At 47.8% G+C, this 21328-nt stretch overlaps 1 protein-coding gene across 6 annotated transcripts in view; it reads left to right on the forward strand.

Moving 5' to 3' along the window:
• The window catches only part of LOC309616381 (uncharacterized protein C16orf95 homolog), a 515949-nt gene that overhangs the window by 161269 nt on the left and 333352 nt on the right, over positions 1-21328 (forward strand). For 5 of the 6 annotated variants that reach the window (XM_082366941.1, XM_082366942.1, XM_082366943.1 and 2 more), the window contains exons 5-6: positions 17958-18084; positions 19896-20004. In XM_082366941.1, the coding sequence (XP_082223067.1) occupies positions 17958-18084; positions 19896-20004 (236 nt within the window). Of the gene's footprint in view, positions 1-17957; positions 18085-19509; positions 19647-19895; positions 20005-21328 lie in introns of all 6 variants that reach the window. The other variant, XM_082366946.1, reaches the window with a different exon arrangement.

Consider the following 21328-nt stretch of genomic DNA (forward strand, 5'->3'; position numbering starts at 1 on the left):
GCTGCTCTGCAGATAAACCCCAGTCTCAGTGCCTAACACAATAGGAGTCTGTTTGTTGCTCATGCAACACCTGATTATGGGTTTGGTAGGCATTTCCATGTGGTGATTCAGGAACTCAGGCTCCTTTGATCTTGGGCTCAGCTGTAATAATAATAGAAGAGTTCAGCAGGGTTGCAGAATATAAGATCAATCTTCAAAAATCAATTGTGTGTTTATACACCAGCAATGAAAAAATCTGAAAATGAAATTAGGAAAACTGTTCTACTGACAGTAGCATCAAAAGGAATAAAATACTCAGGAATAAAGTTAAGGAAGTGCAAAACTTATATGATGAAAACTATAAAACATTATTGGAATATATTAAAGAAGACCTAAATAAATGGAAAGACATCCTGTGTCTATATCCTGAACATTTAGAAATAAGGTACATGTGTGAAAAATGCTTTCTAGATCATAGGATAATGTGAGGGGTATTTAGTGATACAATATGTATCTGACCATATGTATACAATGAATATGTATGAAAACTACTTCTTAGATCAGAGGATAGCTTGGGGAGGAATCAGTGATACAATATAATATCTGTACACATAGACATTTTACACACACACACACACACACACACACACACACATGCTTCTCCCTACATAGGATAATGGGTCTTCAGTAATACAATTTGTATCTGACCATCTATATTCATTGTATGTGTATGTAAACTATTTCTTATGTCAAAGGATAGCTGGGGGTTCAGTGATACAATGTATATCTGAACCTATGTATGCAATGTATGTGTGTGAAACCACTCCCTAGATAGCTGAGGGGTTCAGTGATACAGTGTGTATCTGAACATACCCATACAATATATATGTATATACGATGTAAATATAACTAAAGCGTATCAGTTCCTTTCCAGTGCAAGTTCTGCCACCCTGCCCTGAATTTGATTGTTTTAGTAGTAGTTTACATGGATTGAGGGCTGACTATGCGTTAGCTACTCTTCCAAGCTTTTTGCGTGTGTTATCCCATTTAACCTTTCCAAGAAAGCTTTGTAGTTGCTCTCGTAGCACTCGAAGACTCAGAGAGGATAGTAACTTGTCCAAGGTCACCCAGTCCGTTACTGGCAGAGCTGAGACTTGAACCAGGTCTGTCTGACAGGCCAGCTCTTGGCGCTAGCTGCAAGGGGTGCATGGCGGTCACTGTGTGCCGTGCTCTCCGCTTGAGCCCCAGGGGAAGGGAAAGTACTGGCTGCATCAGCCACATCTGTGGGACATGGAACCGTCACCCCACCCCCGCCCACCTGTGGTCACATGTGAAGTGCTGGGCTGCGTCATCAGGGTCCCTGCTGTCTGTTCTGACTGCGAAGGTGGAAGTGACACCAAGGTGGGCCCCTGGCTGCTAGCGAAGCTCTGGAGCAGCCTGTAGGGTAACGTCTTGGGGCCGCCACCAAACCTGGGCTCTCCTAGGACAGGCGTCCTGTAAGCTTCCCCAGAGACCCCACAGGGAGGTGTACTAAGACAAGACAGAATGCAAGACTCAAGCTCCAAACACATACGGTGCAGTCTGTATCTTGTTCCCGGTTTTCCTTCCTGTGAGTTAAACTCAGGAGAAGCTCATCCTGACAGCTTTCCCAGGGGTTCGTTAGAGTGGGAAGAGGTTAGTACCACTCGGCTGGGCTCCCTCCTCTCCGTTTGCCCTGCCTGCAAGTGTGACCCTGTCGGGTGAGAGATGCCCGGCTGAGCCACTGAATGGCCGAGCAACCTGGCAAACCTTCTTGTGTCTGCGGACCTCAGCATCCTCGGCTGTGATGTGGGACTGACCGCCATCTTGTCACCACGTGACAGCCATTGCGGGCATTTAAGTGAAATCCACGGTGCTCCAAGAGGTTGGTGCGTGGCAGATGTCTGCTTAATGCCTTTTCTTCCAAGTGGTTAATAAATCTGCAAGAATAAATACGAAATGAACTTGGGAGAGTGCACTGGCCCCTCTGTGCTCTGGAACACACTGGGCCCCACACCACAGGGGTTCCTCTCGTTGTGTTCTAGAACACACTTTCTCTGCATGCTGGGATTCACCTTCCTGGTCCTCTAGAATGCAATCATTGGGCTGTAGAACGGTGGTTCTCCATCCGGGTTCTTCCTGCACAGTGCTTGGCGTTCTGCGGTGGTGGCGAGGGGTCGTCTCAGAGGGGACGGGGGGAATGAGCAAGCAGGCTGAAGGTTTCTTGCCCCTGATAGAGCAGCTCTGTTTTAAAGATCTGTTTCATACCCTGGGAGAGATATTATTGGAAGAAAGTGGCCCACTCCTGGGTTATGGACTGAGGCTGCAGGGTTAACAGGTTTTATGAGCACCAAGTCACGGAAGTTCAAAAATAAACAAGTTACAGGGGCTAGGTTACTGAGACGGAGTGAAATAGGGCAGATAAAGTGGAAATCGAGTCCAGTTTTCATCCAGCCTGGAGCTGACAAGGGCTACAGAAATTCACTGTGTGTGAGCTTGGACTTTGTAGCCAGGATCCACTGGAATTAAATACTTCTGAACTCTATTATATTGTAAGGGGTGGATTGGATTATGAAACTATTCCTCAGGATTGCTCCATTTGGGAGGAAAAGGGAGTTTGAAATTGATGGAACTTAAGGCAAAAATGCAAGAATTCTGGCACAAATGCATCCTTATAAAATCATTTCTGGGTGTTCCAGCCCAGGAATCACCTCTTATCACCTAGTGGTTTGGGGGTCACTCTTCACTGACAGGCACATATGGTGTTTTTGGGGTTTTGTAGGACAGAGAGCCCTCACATTTGCTTCTTGGTGCTATAAAGTATCCATTTACAAGGTTAGTTCTTGGAGGTAACATGGAGAAAGTCTTTGCTGGGTGCTAATGGGTCCTTAACAGCTGTCCAACACGTGATAATTTCTCCTTTGTAACACAGAGCAGAGTCGTAAGACGGCAATTGTAGCTAACATTTTTCATTGTATTTGTATTTTCTTATTTTTTAAGAAAAAAATGATACTAGTGTTTCATTTATGGCAGGGGTTTTATTTTCCTCTTAAATAATCAATTAAGCAAAATGTGAGTCTGTTTAGAGAAACAATCAAGTTGACTCAGGCAAGAATCACTGATGGATGCTAAAGCCACAAGTGAGTTTGTTGGGAACAGGGCATCAGCACTGCTCAGCCCTTGTCCCTGCAGATTACTTTAATTACAGAGGAAAGAAAAGGTGCACTTACAGTGCGGAACCCTGGTGGACCCCACCTTTACCAAGCCATCAAAATTTACAGCATCATTAATGGGACACAGATGACATCATGGGCCCCTGATATGATGCTCTGAGAAGGACTCAACGTCACTGCTGGGGTATTCCTGCCCAAAACACATAGTCTGAATCTAACAATGAGGTACCATCAGACTAACCCAAACTGAGGGAAATTCTACAAGACAACTGGCCTGTGCCCTCCCAAAATGCCAGTGTCGGGAGAAAAGACTGAGGGATGTCCCAGATTTAAGGAGACTGAAGTGATGGGGCCACTAATGCTGCGTAATTGGGACTAGTGGGGAAGTTTGACCTCGAACTGTGTATCTGATGACAGCAGGGGCCTAGTGATGGCCTTCCTGAGCTTCATCGTTGTGTCATGGTTCTGTGAGAGAATGGTGTGGTTTTTAGGGGAGACACATTCAAGTGTGTCCACTCTCAAAAGGTTCTGCAACAATGACAGCAATGTGTGTGACTGTGAGTGTGTGTGTGTGTGTGACTGAGGAGGGGTGAGTCTAGGGGAAAGGCAGACAGTTGTTCACTTCACTTGCAATTTTTCTGTAGGTTTGACATTTTTCCAAATGCAATCTTTTAAAAAAGAAAAAATAGCTGGTAATTAGTGTAGGTGTGACACGCAGGTGTGAGGTGGTTACAGCATTCCTCAGGCTGAGGTTTGGGGGAAGAGGAATGAACAGAGCTCTTAGGAGTCCCCGGCTTTCATGTCCAAGGGTGCCATGCCCACCAGAAAATAAACTGCACCCATATATTCCACCAAATAAAGCACATTTGTAATTTAGCTGGAAAACAAAACAAACCATGAGATGCAGCAAGTGTCATACAGGGGCCTATAAACATGCAGGTTCCTCTCGTAAACAGAGTGCGTGGAAACACATCTTGACTTCCTCCTTCACCAAACGCTCTTGCAACTTAAAAATCACTCTGACCCAATTCTTTTCTCCACCCCCCCACCCGCCCCCCGTCTCTGGTGAGGTTTACTAGTGAGTTCTGTTTGGTCCTTGCTGGCTTGCAGCCGGAGCCTCTCCAAGTGCTCACTGTCCTGCTGGCTGCCTAATTGTTATTTCTCCAGCACAATGAACAGCACCCCACCCCGCCCCCCCCTGAGATGTCTGTTTAGTTTCCAAGGGGTTCCTGGTGAAAGGCAGAGAGCCTGGCCACAGCCTGCAACCTGAGACAGCCCGGCGGCCCCAGAGCAGACAAAAAGTGTGCTGTGGGCCTCGGGACGCAGCCCAAGCACAATATCCTTGGCAGTGAGCACCCACAAGTGATGGTCTTCTCTACTCCCCAGTCTGGCAGTGAGACCAGCCCACCCCAGGGCACGCCACCAGGTTGCACGTGGCTCCCAGGACCTGCCACATATTTGGAGATGCCTTAGGAAGAGGTCCCGATTACCAGGGATACAGACCTGGGAGGGCTGGGATCCGCATCAGAATCCCTCTCTCACTTGCACCAACCTCTGCTCTTCCTTCGTCGACCTTGGACCCCAGCCCCCAGCCCTTCTTCAGTGGAGAGGCCTGCTGAGTAGCCAGGTGTGGGGGCTGCTTGGGAAGTCAGCTTCCACTGTATTTGGGGCAAGGGCGTGCCCTGCACCTGCTTCCCTGCTGTACCTGACGAATGTGGGGGACGCTAGGATCGGAGGGGTCTGCATCCAGGAGGATGGCTTCTGTTTCTCAGATGAGTTTACCAAGGAAAATGGGCTTGGGGTTTTTCTAGGATCAGCTTAGCCACTTGCTCCGTGCCCTTGTAGAAGCTGCCTGCTCTCTTTGGCCTCTGTAAACTAGGGGGTTGAACTGAACTGGTGGCCTGGCCCACTGTGTCCCATGGAACAGGGGGAGGTTATACGATGAAATATCACACCCCCATAATGGGCTGTTGTAGGACAGCTCTCGTTCCCCGGGATACATGGAGGCTTTCTAGGAGTTGCTTGAATATGGATAGTTTTAAGGGAGTCAACTTCTGTAGACTTGAACTTGCCTGCCTTCCTCTTCTGGTTTGTGAGAATTCTGGACAATTGGTTACATCCCTGAGACATTTAATACATACTGAAACATTGTTTTTATGCTTAGAGTCAGATGGACTCAGATAATTATGAATAGGATTTTAAAATTCATGACTATCCAGGGTACATTTGAAAATCCTGCAGGACACAAGACAGTTTATCACTGCAGGCTGCTAAATTTGGAGGTAATTTGTTTTGCAGCAGTAAGAGCTAAGACACGTGCCATGAGATGATTTCTAAAGCAGAAACTTATCAAAATAATTGAATGCTTTTGGATGCCCTTTACTAGGTGCGTAAAATGAAGCTTGGGAGGCCAGGGAACCAGCGAGTTGTAAAACCCATTTCTTCTGTTTTGCCTAGCTTTACTGAGATGTAATTGACATGTAACACTATGTCCGTTTAAGATGTACCACGTGATGATCTGATACGTGTATATATTATGAAATGATCGCCACAGCAAGGTTAGTTAATACATCACTTCGCATAGTTACCATTCTTTTGTGTGTGTGGAGAGAACATTTAAGGTCTACTCTCTTAGCAACCTCAGAGCGCACAGTGCAGTGTTGTTAACTGGTCACCGTGCTGTGCATTAGCTCCCAGAACTTGCTCATCTTCTTAATGGAAGTTTGGGCCCTTTGACCAATATCTCCCCATTTCTTGCACCCCCAGCTGCTGGCACCACCATCTACGCTCATTTGGCAAAACCCACTTCTAACACTGGGGAATCCAGCTCCCTGAGGGAGATACTATTTCCACACATCTCAAGCATTTCACCACAAAACAGAGCTGCTGCGGCTTATGACAGGGCCCCAGGCTGAGTCCAATCAAACCCAATGTTCCAATCAGGTTTAATAGGCGGGAAAAATGAGCGCTCCCTGAGATTGGGAGGGAGGATACTTTGTCAGTAATAATAAGCTGTCGACAGACAGGATGCTGCACAGGACACGCCTGATCGGAACCACATGTGTTCTCAGGGACTGTCTCCAAAGTGCCTGGGCCATTTGTGTGTCTGCTGCCCCTGGGGGCCCAGGTGCTGGGGACTTTGCCATCCTGTGTGCTGGTGGGATTTGCCATTTTCCTTACACATGTAGTGCCAGGCAGGCCAGAACAGAGCCTCACGCAGAGACAGTGAGCATCGTTCCATGGCCCTTCTACGTGGTGCCGGGCCACATTCCAAGGCAGGGGACCTCCCTGGGAGAGCAGACGTTTTGGAAGGAGCCTGGCTTAACCCTGTGCCTGTCAGAAGCCTAGCCTGAGGTGAGAGCTGGTCAAGAGACAATCCTGATGTGGATGTGGAAAAATTGGAACCCTCACACATTGGTGGTGGGGATATAAAAGGGTGCAGCTGCTGTGCGTTCAGTAGGTTCAACATAGAGTTACCCTCTGACCCAGCAATTCCACTCCTGGGTTTATACCCAAGAGAAATGAAAACAGGTGTTCAAACAAAAACCTGTACACAAATGTTCGTAGCAGCATTATTCACAATAGGTAAAAGGTGGAAACAATCCAAATGTCCATTGACAGATGAATGGATAAACAAATATGGCTTTTGATACAGGAATATTATTCAGCCTTAAAAAGGAAGGAAGCACTGATGTATGCTACAATGTGGCTGAACCTCGAAAACATTGTGCTAAGTTAAAAAAAAAAAGCCAGTCACAAAAGGCCCTTATTGTAGGAAATGTCCAGAATAGGTAAACCCATAGAGACAGAAAGCAGATTAGTGGTTGCCAGGAGCTGGGAAGAAGAATGGGGGTGACTGCCAACAGGTGCAGGTTTCCTTTTAGGTAATGAAATGATCTGAACTAGATAGTGGTGACTTAGTACATTATGAATGTACTAAATGACACTAATGGTCAATTTTATGTTATGTGTATCTTACCAAATTGAAAAACAATTGAAAAGGAACAATTCTAATCACAGTGGGGACCGGGAAGGAGCATTTTCCACTCATAGATGCATGGTTTGTACTTGCTTGCCATGGGCATCCTGTAGACGTTTGCATCCCTTAGACTTAAAAGCAGAGTGTTGGAGGCACCCCAAGTGAGCAGAGAGAGTGAACCCTGATTACACAGGTGCTATAGGCCAGGTGCGGGCGAGTGTTTACACACACTCTCTCTTTTATCCCACACAACTGCCCCAGAAGGAAGGTTCTATCTTATTCTCATCTTACACCGCGGAACCCAAGGCACAGAGGGGTAAAATAGCCCTCCCTAGGTCCCAGAGCCAGTGATTTGCACAGCTGGGATTTGAACTGGAAGTCCACTCAACAAAGATCTGCTGATGTGTTACTGTTGTTGAGGACAGTGAGTGCTTGGCAAGGTCCAGGACTGGGGCTCCCAGAGCCCAGTGATGCTGGCAAGAAGACATCACCTTTGGGGCTACCAGAAACTCTTGCAGTTGTCATGCTAAGGAACTGCAGAAACCAGCTCTTCCTCCATGAGATTGAAAAGCCTGGATCTGAGAAAGCCAGAGACCAAGATGGGGGCAGTGGGACAAGGACAGGTTGGGGAGGGGAGGTGACCAGTCCTGCTCATGCATTCTTCCCACAGATCCAAGAGAAGGCACAGTCACTGTTCCTGTTCTGCAGGGTAGGAACAGAGGCTCAGAGAAGCAGCATCACTTGCCCAAGGTCCCACTCTTAGGTGGGAACATCTGCCCTTTGCCCCCAAAATGTAACTCTCCCGACTCTGCCAGTGATATTTCGTGTCCTGTTTCCCCTGCTAAACTAACGTATGCTCATGTGGAAAATATTGGGCTGGCCAAAAGTTTCCTTTGGTTTTTAAGTAAAAATAAAAGACACATTTTTCATTTTCACCAGGAACTTCATTGAACAACGTATTCACCGTTTTGTTCCACTACCTTCTGCCATTTTTCAGGCAACTTTATAATTCCATCTTCCCAAAACTTTTTATCTTTTTGAGCAAAGAACTGTTCCAGGTACCTTTCCCAGTCTTCCAGGGAATTGAAATTTTTTCCATTAAGAGAATTTCATAAAGACTGAAATAAATGGAAATCCGAAGGTGCAATATCTGGTGAATACGGGAGATGAATCAGAACTTCCCAGCCAAGCTGTAACAGTTTTTGCCTTGTCATTAAAGAAACATGCGGTCTTGCGTTATCCTCATGGAAGATTATGTGTTTTTCTGTTGACTAATTCTGGACGCTTTTCGTTGAGTGCTGCTTTCAGTTGGTCCAATTGGGAGCAGTACTTGTTCGAATTAATCATTTGCTTTTCCAGAAGGAGTTCATAATAGAGGACTCACTTCCAATCCCACCATGTACACAACATCACCTTCTGTGAATGAAGACTGGCCTTTGGTGTGGTTGGTGGTGGTGGTTCATTTCGCTTGCCCCACGATCTCTTCCGTTCCACATTATTGTACAGTATCCACTTTCCATCCCCTGTCACAATTTATTTCAAACACGGAACGTTTTCGTTACGTTTCAGTAGAGAATCGCATGCGGAAATATCATCAAGAGGGTTTTTTTCGCTTAACTTATGTGGAACCCAAACATCAAAGCGATTAACGTAACCAACCTGGTGCAAATGATTTTCAGCGCTTGATTTGGATATTTTGAGTATGTCGGCTATCTCCCGCGTGGTATAACGCTGATTGTTTTCAATTAATGTCTCGATTTGATCACTATCAACTTAAGCTGGTCTACCTGACCATGGAGCATCGTCCAGCAAGAAATCTCCAGCATGAAACATCGCAAACCACTTTTGACACGTTCGGACAGTCACAGCGCCTTCTCCATACACTGCACCAATCTTTTTTTGTGTTTCAGTTGTGGTTTTACTTTTTTTGAAATAATGAAGCATAATAGGCCGAAAATGTTGCTTCTTTTCTTCCATCTTCAATATTAAAATGGCTACACAAAAATTCACCACTTTTGATTTTTTTTTTTTTAATGCACGCTGATATGACAGCTGTCACAATACAAGCTAACAAACTTGTTTCGAATGAAGTTAGAGACAACTAAGTGCTACTAGAGCCATCTTACAGAAAAAAATGAACAAACATTTTGGCCAACCCAATATAAAAATACAGAAAGAAAACCCCACATAGGATAAAATAGAAACCTTTCATAATGTTATCATCCAGAGAAACCTACCATTACCCCTTTGATATATTGCTATTTTTGTCTACGTTGATGCATAAACACACACATGCTTACATATCCTTCTAAAATTGGGATCATGCTAAATATACAGTTGTTTTATACTTTTTATTTAATATATTGCTTATGTTTTCTATTGATTCATTATGGGAAAACTGGATTTTTAATGTCTCCCATTTAATAATCTCCCAGAGTCTCCCATCATCTGGATCTTCCCGAATATAACTAACGATGGATCTGTAGGTGTTTTCCCAATTATTGTTCTTAAAATCAACACTGTTATGATGGTCCTTTAATATAAATGTTGTATTTGGCATATAGTAGGTACTCAATATTTATGAATTAATGAAGGATGGATGAATGAGTGATTTTCTTTAGGATAGTTCTTGGATATAGACTTATTTTGTCTAAAGTAGGTGGTCCATGCCTCTGGTTGGCCCATTTAGTCCCTATTTTCTCCTGATATGGTTAGTAATAGTGCTCTCTTTTACTCTCAAAAGTGTCCTGATTTGGATGATAAATTGTAAGGTCACCCTAATCAAATGGTATGAATCTTTTTGAGGTTCTTGATACACATTGCTGTATTGCTCTATAGATGTGTTGTACCAATTTACACCTAACCTGTAACCTATTCCTAAAAGAAGAGGAGGGCTTGATGAAAAATGACTTGATGAAAAATTTGGGAAATGGAATTAATCTTGTAAAAATGGAATTGGTTTCATAAAAATGGTATTAGATTTGTGAGATTCAGAAATGGCTTAAATTCATTTTCCCCCTAAGCTCTCATGTTCTTAGAATCCACCTTGGTCACATGTTGAGCTTAATTTTTGTTTATCAAGCATTTTAATAAAAATATACTCATTTTCAATGATTATAGCTTTTTGATGGGAGCAGTCATGAACCTGAAGCTCTTTGGGTTTGAATCCCTACTCTGTCACTCACCACCAGCTATGAAACTTTGAACAAGTCCCATAACTGAGTTTCGATTTCTTCCTCTGCAAAATGGAAATGGATATTCCCTCATTTCAGAAAGTCATGAGGATTAGGCATCAGTGTGCAAACTGGGAAAGCCAATTTCACGCTGACTCTACCCAAAGCCAGTCTTTGCCTAATGAGCCATTCACCCCACCTATTTAGCAGCAGCACCTGGTCCTTCCCAGTTTTCCACATGCACACTGACTTTTCATTCTCATAACATTCCAACTTGCTTCCAGAGCCTGAAGGAGTTGCTCTCCCAGGTTAACTTGTTGGAGGACTAGTTAGGCACATGACAGTGGTAAATGGCTCCCTGCTTCAAAATGCATTTCACATGCAGTTTGTCACCCCCGAGTGAATCCCAACCTTTCAGAGGGTTTGTCCAGCAAGTTAGGGCCAAGAGGACTGCATGATTAAGAACTTGGTTGCCTAGGAAATTGTGGGTGTGGCATACCCTGTGATTGACTTATTCTGTAGTCAATTGATGTCATATTTAGAGATCTGTGGTAACCCCTATTTCCTCACCTTTGCAGGACAGTAGTCCTGGGAAACGGAGTCTAGTCATGATCATCTGGAGATGTGAATTTTGAGATGATCCCTTGGCCGGCTTTCAGATGCTAGAGGGCAGGGCATTTGCTAATGCCCAGGGTAGGGTCTGGGTGGTGGTTTTAGTGGGTGGGAAGACTGGTGGATTCTCCTTCCCAGTCCGGGGAGGCAGAGGAAATACACCAGGGGAATTTGACTATTCCATGTTGGCTGCAGTCTCTTGTGTTTTGCTCTGTGTTGGCCCCAGGAGCCTTCATTATAGCTGAGCTGAATCAGGAGCTCTGAAGTCAAATGCAGGTCATGCCCAAGGGAGCAAACGCATGTTCTTTTGGAGGCTTGTGTCTGCTGGCCTCCTAAGGGGCAGTTTCCTGGGACAGTTACACACAAGCTTATGTGCATCATAAGGTCTTCCTTTCTGATCACAATATCTGACCACAAGTGATGGCTTAACCACTTCTCATTGGCTTGACACGATCCCAGAGTGGGCCTGTGAGGTCAGCCATTGCTGAGTTACACAGACTTCCATAGCTCTTGACATGATCATCACATGATCCCAGAGTGGGCCTGTGAGGTCAGCCATTGCTGAGTTACACAGACTTCCACAGCTCTTGACGTGATCATCTGCTCTCTCCTGGGAAACAGAATTTTTCTCTTGTCTAAATTTAAGAGTGACTAAGCCAGTGGCCAAAAGCATTTGCACTGGGAGGAAGAGGAAGGTGGCTCAGTCCCCCTGGAAGTGGACTCAATACCCTCTTCCAACTGCTGAACCCACAGAACCTGGCCAGGCTCCAGGGCTCTCAGTAGAATCCCATCCTTTGGAACTTGGACTGGGGATGGAATTCAACTTGAAGCTGGCACGGAATACTTCCTGGGTCAGAGGGGAGGGCTTGAAGAGCCCAGAGATAGGCATTTTGACAATTTAAATGAAATGGATTGAACCCTGACATGAATTTCTCTTGGATACCACGGCACCCCGAAACATAAAGGAGGTGGACTGAGTGAGCACAGAGTGCATTTGGCTATAAGGAAAATGTTCTGAAACAACCTTTGGAATATTCTAGCAAGACCCAAATTGGGGCAGGTCAGAAGCAAGTCTGGACAGAATCCTCAGCTGTCTGATTTTCCCAGCTTCCATTTGCCCTGAGTATAACCTGGCCAAGTTCTTCTCCTTTATAAGACAGAAAAAATTACCTTGGTGATTGGGTGGGGGTAGGTAGCTTCTGCTTCAAAAGCTACTTGTGAAAACACAATTCCACTAAGTCTTTATGTTTCTAAAACCAAATAGGGAAACTATGGTGAGAGCATGTTCTCATCTCCCACTCCACTCCACTCCACGGTCACAATGTGCTGTATGTTTGTATCGTATGTAAGAGTAACATGCATAATAAGAGCAAAAACAGTATGAGGGAGGAATTGGGAGTGTGGTTTGTAAGATTCTTATACTACATGTGAATCCATGTAATATTACTTCAAGGCAAACTCTGATCAAATAAAGATATATATTGCAAACCCTGGGGTAACTACTAAATTTTTAAAAAAGATGTCTATACATGACCAGTTCTCTCACATTAAAAAAAAACCAAACATACATCAGCCCCACGTGATCCTCCATCTTACCACCTGCTCGCTCTCCTCTCCTTTCCGCTACGTATCTCAGTAGTGTGGTCTATACTTTCTGTTTTCATTCTCTAATCTTCTTTCATTTGTAATCTGGCTTCCACTTCCATTGTTCTCATCAAACCGTTTTTGCCAAAGTCACCAATGACCGTGACATAACTATACCCAGTTAGACATTTTTTGGACCTAACTTCAGACCATGGGCAGCCTTTGCCACTGTCTGCCACATCATCCTTCTTGAAATACCCTCTTTCTCGGCTTCCATGGCACGCACTCCCTCTGTTGTCCTCCCAACTCTTTGGGTGCTTCTGCTCTGTTCTCTGTGCGTGCTCGTCACCTCTATTTGACCATGAAATGTTTGGATTCCTCAGAATTCATTTCTAGGCCTGTGTTACCCCGTACTTGACGCTTTCTCCGTCAGCAAGCTCATTCAGGCCCATGGCTTTAATTGTTACCTTTCCCCAGAAGACTACAAATCTGTATGTATATCCATCTTGGAACTCTGCTCTGAGCGTTGGTCCATATTCTGAACTGCCTAATTGATCTTTTCCTGTGGGTATCTCAAAGGCAACTCAAATCTCAGCATGTCCCCACAAAAAGTCATCATTTCTTATCTAACCTAGTCTTCTTTGAGGGGTCTCTACCTCAGGAAATGCCACTTCTACCACCACTCCCATCATCATTCATTCATTTAGAAAAATGTCAGTGGAGAACTTACTCTGTGTAAGAGACTGGAGATCTTATACAGATGAACAACGGGCAAGGTCCCTGTTGTCATGGAGTTTATACCCTAGTGGAGAAGACAAACATAAATCAAGCAAAGAAACAAACATAGCACACAATTTCAGGAAAGGGTAAATGCCATAAATTAAACCAAAGCTGGGTGAGGAGAGACCGATGGGTGGGTCAGTGGAGTGGCTGTATTAGATCGAGGTGACATTTGAGCAAATACTTCAGTGACACCATGAGGCATGCAAAGGCCTGGAGGAAGAGATGAGAGGAGAGCGATGACAAAGTCAGCCAGAAACCTAGGAATTATTCTTCACTCTTGGCTCTTCCCATGAAACGTTATCGTTATTAGTGCTTGAAACTCTCATTACTCTGCACCTTTGCTTCGACCACCCTGGCCCAGAGCACACTCAGCTCTCTCTTAGTTTATGGTCCCAGCTGTCTCCCTGGTCTCCGCACATGCCTCCTTCTCTCCCTTCAGATCCATTCTCCAGATGGTAACCAGAGTGATCTTTTCAAAATGCAAATCTCATCACGTTATCCCTCATCCTTCTTCCCTCCCTTTTTTTTTTTTTTTTTTTTTTTACTGTGGTGGTTTTAAAACAAACAGGGGGATCTCATTTTCCTCCCTTTGAATATGGGCTGACCTTTGTGACAGACTCTGTGAAAAGAATGTGGCAGAAATGATGACTTCTAAGCAGAAAATAGAAGAGGCAATACCACTTCCATTGGGTTCTCTCTCCCGGGACCCTCAGGCTACGTGTGGGTGGTCTGACCGGCAGCCCAGCCAGTCCGTTAGCTGACAGTCAGCACTGACCAGCAGACATGTGGGCCTTCTGACGATGCCCGGCCTCCAGCCTTCCAGCCTGCCCACCTGATGGGGGAGAGGAGCAGAGGTGAGCCCTGTTGAGCTTTGCCCAAATTGCACATTCATGAGCAAAATAATTATCGTTGTTTTAAACCACTAAAGTTTGGGGTGGTTTGTTTCACAGTGAAACAGAATCAGAACATCAACTCATCAGTTAAAATATGTATTTGTAATCTGGTCTTCTTCCACCAAATCCAAGTCTGATCATGCGTCATGCCCTATCCCTGTTACCCTTCGTCTCTTGCAGTCACCTGTCTAGCTTACAAATCCTGAACGATCCCTGCCCAGACCCTCCTGTTACTAGCTCTTGTCCCACACCCCCTACGAGTGTCCTTTCCTCACTTCCCAATTTGAGATGCTGTGGTTCCTCACGGTGGGCTCTCCCTTGCTCAGAGAGCTAATAAACCCAACTTGGTTGCCTGCAGCCACGTGTCTGGTGGGCTTGGGCTGGGGGCTTTAATGTGATAATGCGCAAAATGGTTAATGTGGCGAGAGTCCCCGTGTTCTCTGCCCTATCTCCTTTCCAGCCACATCTCCAGCCGTCCTTGTGATGCCTTCCTTTGCTTCCATCACCCTGGTCTCTGTTGGTCCTCAAATCTGCCATGTCCCCTCCCTCCTGCCTCTGGAGCGCACGTGGGCTCCTTGCCCATAACACAGCTTACGGTTTGAATAGTTACCATCTCCTTTGATTTGCCACTTTGACACTAGTTTGCTCCGCCAGCGTCGCTTCCCAGAAGGGAAGCCTCGTCCTGGATTTCTCCTTCAGGCTCGCAGCACCCCAGCCACTTGATTTCCTAACATTCATTACAGAGTAACGTTACTTCTGTGTGATGGTTCACTGATGTCTGTCTGTCACTGGACAGAGTTCCAGGAGGGCAGGCGATGGGTCTGCTTTTGCACACGGGTGTGTGGAGTAGTGAAACGGACGTGTGTGCTCCAACAAAGAGTCCAAAAGCCAGATGCGTGCCGGAGCTGCTAACCGGACTACAGCTGAGCAGGTGCTTTTTAGCGAGACCTCTCAGAGCCTCTGGCCCTCTGTGAAGCACCGAGAGCGCTGGAAGAAACAGCCCAAATTTAACTAAGCGTGGGATGTTTTATTTAAGGCCTAACAGTCGTATCTTGGGGAGTCTTGTTTGAGAAATGCTGACTTACGGCATAGTTTATTATTTCTCCTCTCCATGTGCACATGTACATTTATTCACAGGTCATGTACCCCGTGTGTGTGTGTGTGTGTGTGTGTGTGTGTGTGTGTGTGTGTGTGTGTGTGTTCTCCCCTTGCTGTCCTGTTACCTGCAACTGTTTTGTTGAGGACAAATGGCCCAGGTGTGGCCAGAGCCAACTCATGGTTGGACTCATGGGTTAGGAGGCAGATGAAAGGGCCTCAGAAGATGAGCCCAACCCCTTCAAGTCCCCATGGGATGAGGGGTGCAGAAAACAGCTAAATGCATACCGGTCAACGTCACGTCCTATCCAGGAGCCCCGTAGTGGCCACTGGGACCCCCCACACGTGACCAGGCAGGGAACTGAGCCAAAACTAGTGCAAGGGCAACACATGCTTCCTCTGAGCTCTGGCGTGACCGAGATGTGAAGTGGGGCTGACTCAGACGGACACCGTCAGGAAGGTGGCAACCCCTCTGCTGGCCACCACGGGGGGGGGGGGGCGGACGTCACCATCACGTAGGGGCTGCCATGCTCGTGCAGAGGCTGCAGGCTGGTGAAGGCACGAGACCTGGTGATGGTTCTGGAAAGTTGGAGCGCACATGCGTTTGGACCTTGCGGCCCGACTCGGGGGCATGCTGACTCTGAGGGGGGTTTACCCCAGTCCGAGCAGGGGCTCAGCGCTGGGATGACGGGGTCTTTATCACCAGGGGGGTCGTGGAGGAGTGGGCACATCCCAAACATCGACCTGACACAAGCAGCGTGAGCAGCCCGGCCCGAGAAGGTACAGCATGCATGCAGCTTGTTCAGTGACGCGGGTGGCCGGCTGTTGAGTAGTTTGAGACAAGGAGTACAAGACCTGGGTGGGTTGGAAGGGTCAGAGGAATGTGTGCGAGAATGTTTGTCCAGCGAGCCTGCTTCCCTCATGTGAGTGGGGCTGGAGGTGGGGGCAGTGGAGAAACAGAAGTACTGCAAGTTAGGGGAGAGGCAAGGAAATGCTTATTCCTATAAGAGGATGGGAGAATAATGCAATAATCCAATGACGCTAGGGAGGAGTCCTTTTATTGCTGATCACATTCATTTGGCTGATAATCTGAGGGGAAAGCATTCTTTGGGCAAAAGAAAATTTGATTCTCTGATGTCTGGCCCCTTGTCCTGCTGGGGCTGAGGCCCTGGGAGTGTCGATTCTGTCCACTCACACCTTCTGGGGTCACAGCGGTCACAGACTTCCTCTGACAGTGTCAGCAGATGCGGGCAGCCCACCTGCCTCATCATTTAAGAGGCAGAGTCCCAGCTCAGCCAGGGACCGGCGTCTCCCAGTGTGCTCCCCAGCAATTTGGATTTGATTCGATTGCGGTCCCATCCTCAATTTCTGGGCCTCGGGCTTTCCATCTGTGAATTTGCTTTCGATGCTGGGGCGCTTTTTGTTTTGTTTTGCTTTGCTTTTTATTTGTTTGTGGTGGTTATTTTTAGTCCCGTGGCTCTAGCAGGGGCCCTACCGTGTAAGGGACGGAACGGGAGGCTGGGCCTGCTGCACTGTCTGCCAGCGCGGGCTGGTCTTCATCCTCAGGACCAGAGAAGCTTAAAACAAAGAGATCCCAGACCCACAGCTGGCTCTGGCTTTGGCTCACGGGGACAGCGGTGTGCAGCTTGGATGTTATCCCCCGTGCACTCATCCAGAACTCTAGGCTACTTTGTGCACAAATAGAGTGGCTGCATTGTTGTCTGTAATTGCAGAAAGGGAGAAAGAAAAGCTGTAGGGAAGCGTGAATGTTCCATGGCAAGGGAGGGTGGACTGGGTCCCAGTCGGGGCAGACGGTTGCCGCCAGCACGAGGCCTGGGAGCATTCCTCAACCTAACCCAGAGCCCTGCCTGGGCGCTTGCAGGGGCAGGGGCAGGGACGGGGTCCTTCCTGAGGGGCCGGACACTGGCCCCTGCGAGGTCTGAGCTCTTCCCCTTGCTTCAGGGCAAAGTGCTTGGCTTTGCAGAGCCTCAGCGCCATGCACAAGGCGCATGGTTGTGCGGCCTTGATTGTCACCGACCACGTGGGAAATGAGTGTCGTTCAGGAGAAAAAGGCATCTATTTTCCTCTAAGCTGTATTTATTTGTCTTTTCCTAATTTCCTTTATTTATTATCCAAGTAGTTAAAACATTAAACATTATGGATTGAAAAAGAGTTATCAGTAATCTTATCATCTAAACATCACCAGAGTTTGACGTTTTGGTGTATTAGCCTTTGTCTGAGCATTTGGATATTTTACAAAAGTTTGCTTGCATTTTGTACAGTCAGCATTTTATTACACGAACGTTCCCATTGAAGACTGCTGGGTAGTCAGGAGAAGAGCCCTGTGGGGTCAGTAGGACCATGCGGATGGGAGGTGTTGCCAAGACCCCAGGGCAAGAGCTGTGCTCATTGCTGAGGCCACACGAAGGGAACCCTGAGCCTGGTGACATGGCCTTGCTGGGCCTCTCCTCCCCACCTGATGCTGGATTGCACGTCATACACGAGGACCCACAGACCAGGTGTGATGACCCCCATTTTGCAGGTGAAAGAGCTGAGGCTCTGCAAGGCCAAATACTTTGCCCCGAAGCAAGGGAAAGAGCTCAGACACCCAAACCACGTGTTTCTGACCCAAGGTCTGTGTGCTCACCCCTGTTTTTATTTTGTACAGCTTCTCGTCGGTGTGCTGGAAAGTTGTCCGTTCTCTGGTAGAAGTGTCCATGCAGAAGGGCAGCAACCTCCCGGGCAGCCAATTCCCGGCTCCTCAGGAGGGCTGATGCCAGGAGGCGGCCCCAAAGGTACGTGCCACCCTCGGAGCTGGCTATTCCTGTGTCTAGCCTTTGGCCCAACTGGGCCTGTTTTCATCAGTCTCCCCTGGTCCCACCATTTCTCCTTGGGCTTCCTGTTTCCTAAAACAACTTTGATGGAGAAGTAAATGGAGTGAAATCTGCTTTCCTTCTCTCTTGGGTTTTCATAACCAGCCTTAGTGAGAGGCAGCCCCTCACGTCACCTGGGTTGACACAGGTGGGTAGAGACAGGGCTTGGCTGTGGGCTGTGGATCCAGCTCAGCCACTTACTGGTGACACAGCTACTGTGACTCTGCTTTCTGATCTGCAGAATGGGTGTGCCAGCGGCGGCTCCCAGAAGGGGCTGGTGGAGCGTGTCAACATGTGTCAGGTTCTGAGCTCAGCCTGTTGGAAACACCCAATAAACGTCAGCTCTGACAATTACTGCTTGTTCATGGGTAGTACTAGCTGAAGTTTATTTTCAATGCCAACCACCAGTTAAGAAGTGCCGTAAAAACATCTGTGGCTTGGTCTAGAAAGTGACTCTGAGGAAGGATGGCGATGGGGAGATCAGGTGTGCCTGGGCATTCCTCCCCTCCCCGTCCTTGCCTGGTAACCCCCACCCCAATGCCCACAACCTTGCTGAATATTAAGGAGGCTCTTCTTTTTTGGAGTGTGTATTTCCTGCTAGATATCCTCTATTCTTTTCACCCTCCCAACCCTATAGTATAATTTTAAGCGTTAGGGGCTTGGGCCAGGTTTAGAGGTTTGAAAACTGGCTCTGAGCTAACAAAGGGCAGGAGAGAGGCTGCGATCACATCACTGGGGCTGACGTCCCCAAACCCAGAGCTTGGAGTTCCTCATCGCCCCCTTCCTTTGGGGGCACCAGACATCGGGTCTGCTCCCCATGTTTCTGCCGGCTGGATTTAGGCGGCGCTGTGGGTTCACACTGCACGTGAGTCGGCTCCAGGCAGAATGGAACCGGTGGTTTGGGTATTCTGGGCGTCTCCCTCTGTGTGTGCATGGTGTTTGAAATCCTGGGGCCACCCCCGTAAAAAGCTCCTGCAGCGGAGCTGGAGGGCCGGAACCTGGGTTTGTGCTTTCACCACCTGGTGGCGCCACTGAGGCTGCAGGACGGAGCAACCGACATGCCAAGGCCTGAGTGTCAGGGCTGACAGCGGCGGGGGTGCAGGCCTGGTATAAACGGTGTAAATGCGGTGCCTGCCCTGCGTGCATGCTTACGTTGGCCGGGGCTACAGATGCCAGCTCCCAGGGAGGATGGGGGGGGGCGAGTTTCTGGCTTACAGACACCCCTCATTCTGTCTCTGTCTCTGTTTCTTTCTGTCCCTGTCTGTCTCTCTGCTCCTTCCTCCCATCTCTCTCTCTCTGTCTCACTACCTCTGTCTCTCCCCATCTCTGTCTCTCTCTCTCTCATAGGGACAGGGCCCATCTTACCCTAGAGGTTGGCAGTGAGCTTCCCATCTTTCCTCCCACTGGGGCAGGAGGCTCCTCAGGTCAACTTTCACCTCGGAGTCTACACCCCAAGGTGGCTTCTCCTGCATAACCCGTGCCAGGTTTGTGGGCTCAGAACCCTTCTCTTTGGCCTCAGAGGGCAGGGGCAGAACGACCGTGGTAATCCTGGTTGATGGGCTGACATTTGACTGTAAATTGGATGGAACCAGCTGCGAAATGAAAGCAGGATTTCGGTTTATTTAACAGCGATAGTGTCACTGCACTCAGCATCATGGGGCGTTAGTGTAAAAATAAAAAATAAATGAGAATACTGTTCAAGTAACCTGGATTTATCACTGTCGCTACTGCAGAAGCATCAGGCCACCTCTGTCTGCAGAAACCAGTCTCGGAAAACGTCCTCCGAGACCGGACCCAACACAGGATGGCCTCAAATGGGATGGGTGGAATAGCTGTGCGCTGGTAGGATTTTTGTTCTATTTTGAACTTTTCTACTTTCTGAACTTCTCTGCTTTCCCAGGAAATACCAAACGGGGAAGAGAGCAGTGAAGGAAAATTCCTTCTATCACTTTGGCAGCGAGGTTTCTTTTATTAGTAGACTTCATTTTTTAGAGTGGTTTTAGGTTTACAGAAAAACTGAGCAGAAAGGCCAGTCCCCATCTCCTTGCTGCCCCGTCACCTCAGTTTCCCCTGTTGCACCTCAGTTTCCCCTATTGCTAATGTCTTGCATGGGTGCGGTGCATTTGGTACAGTTGATGGGGCAAAATCGATATATCATTGTTAAGTCCGTAGTTGCTGCTGTACATTCTGTGGATTGTGATAAATGTGTGATGTCATGTATCCACCATTACAGTATAATCCGGAAGAGTTTCACTGCCCTAGAAATCCCCTGTAGCAATGAAATTTTAAAGCAACTTAAAAAAACCAGAGCTATCCCACCTTTCAGAGCTGCATAAATACCCTAGGAATTGGATAGCAGGAGCATGTGCAGATGAGATCCTGTTAACTGCACGCAGGCAGGGCCGGGATGTGTGTGTTAGAGGCTTGCCCAGAGGCCGGAGCTGGGCCCAGTGAGGAGTGGACAGGGGTCGCACTCATGCATAGTGGCGGTGGTGTGGGTATGTGTGTTAGTAAAACAAAAGGAAGGGCGATGGGGAGGCGTGGGCTGGCCCACTGAGTAGAACTAGGAGGTGAGGTTTTGGGGTGGGGGCTTGTTGATTCTGGCTGATGGAACGTTTGCTGCCGACACGTTGCCCATGGGTGATGGTGCCGCGAGGCCGGCTCTGAGCCCGCACACCTAGTGGGGAAGCGGGAAGAGGCGTCTTTGCCTCCTCTGCACAGTCCTGCTGAAGCATCTGCTGCCGAAATGTTTCCTCCCTGTGCAGGGGCACTGTGTGAACACAGGCTGGCCAGCACCCTGTGCCTCTCGGTCCCACAGATAATAAAGCTCCCTTGCGTCCTGGGGGTGAGTGGTGGCCTGGCCAGGCCCCTGGACAAAGCAGGCTCCAGGTCCACTGAGATGGCCCCGAGAGGCTCCAGGAACACGAGAAGGCTGGGCTTGTGCTGGTCTCTGAGAAGGAACCCTCACAGCCCCCATGCCCAAGCTGAGGGTCCCTGGAGGCGTTTGTGGGTAAAATAGAGCCTGGCACGTCTGCCTGTGCTTGAACTACTCCAGTTCGTTACCGGAATGCTCCCCTGTGAGGCGGCAGCCCTGATACTGGGTGCGACGGCATTCCCGAGACCTCAGCCAGCGTCCGTTTCATTCTCCAAACCCCCTGTTTGCCCC

The sequence above is a fragment of the Balaenoptera borealis genome (genome assembly GCF_965194805.1).
Source record: "Balaenoptera borealis genome assembly, chromosome: 19".
Taxonomy (NCBI): Eukaryota; Metazoa; Chordata; class Mammalia; order Artiodactyla; family Balaenopteridae; genus Balaenoptera; species Balaenoptera borealis.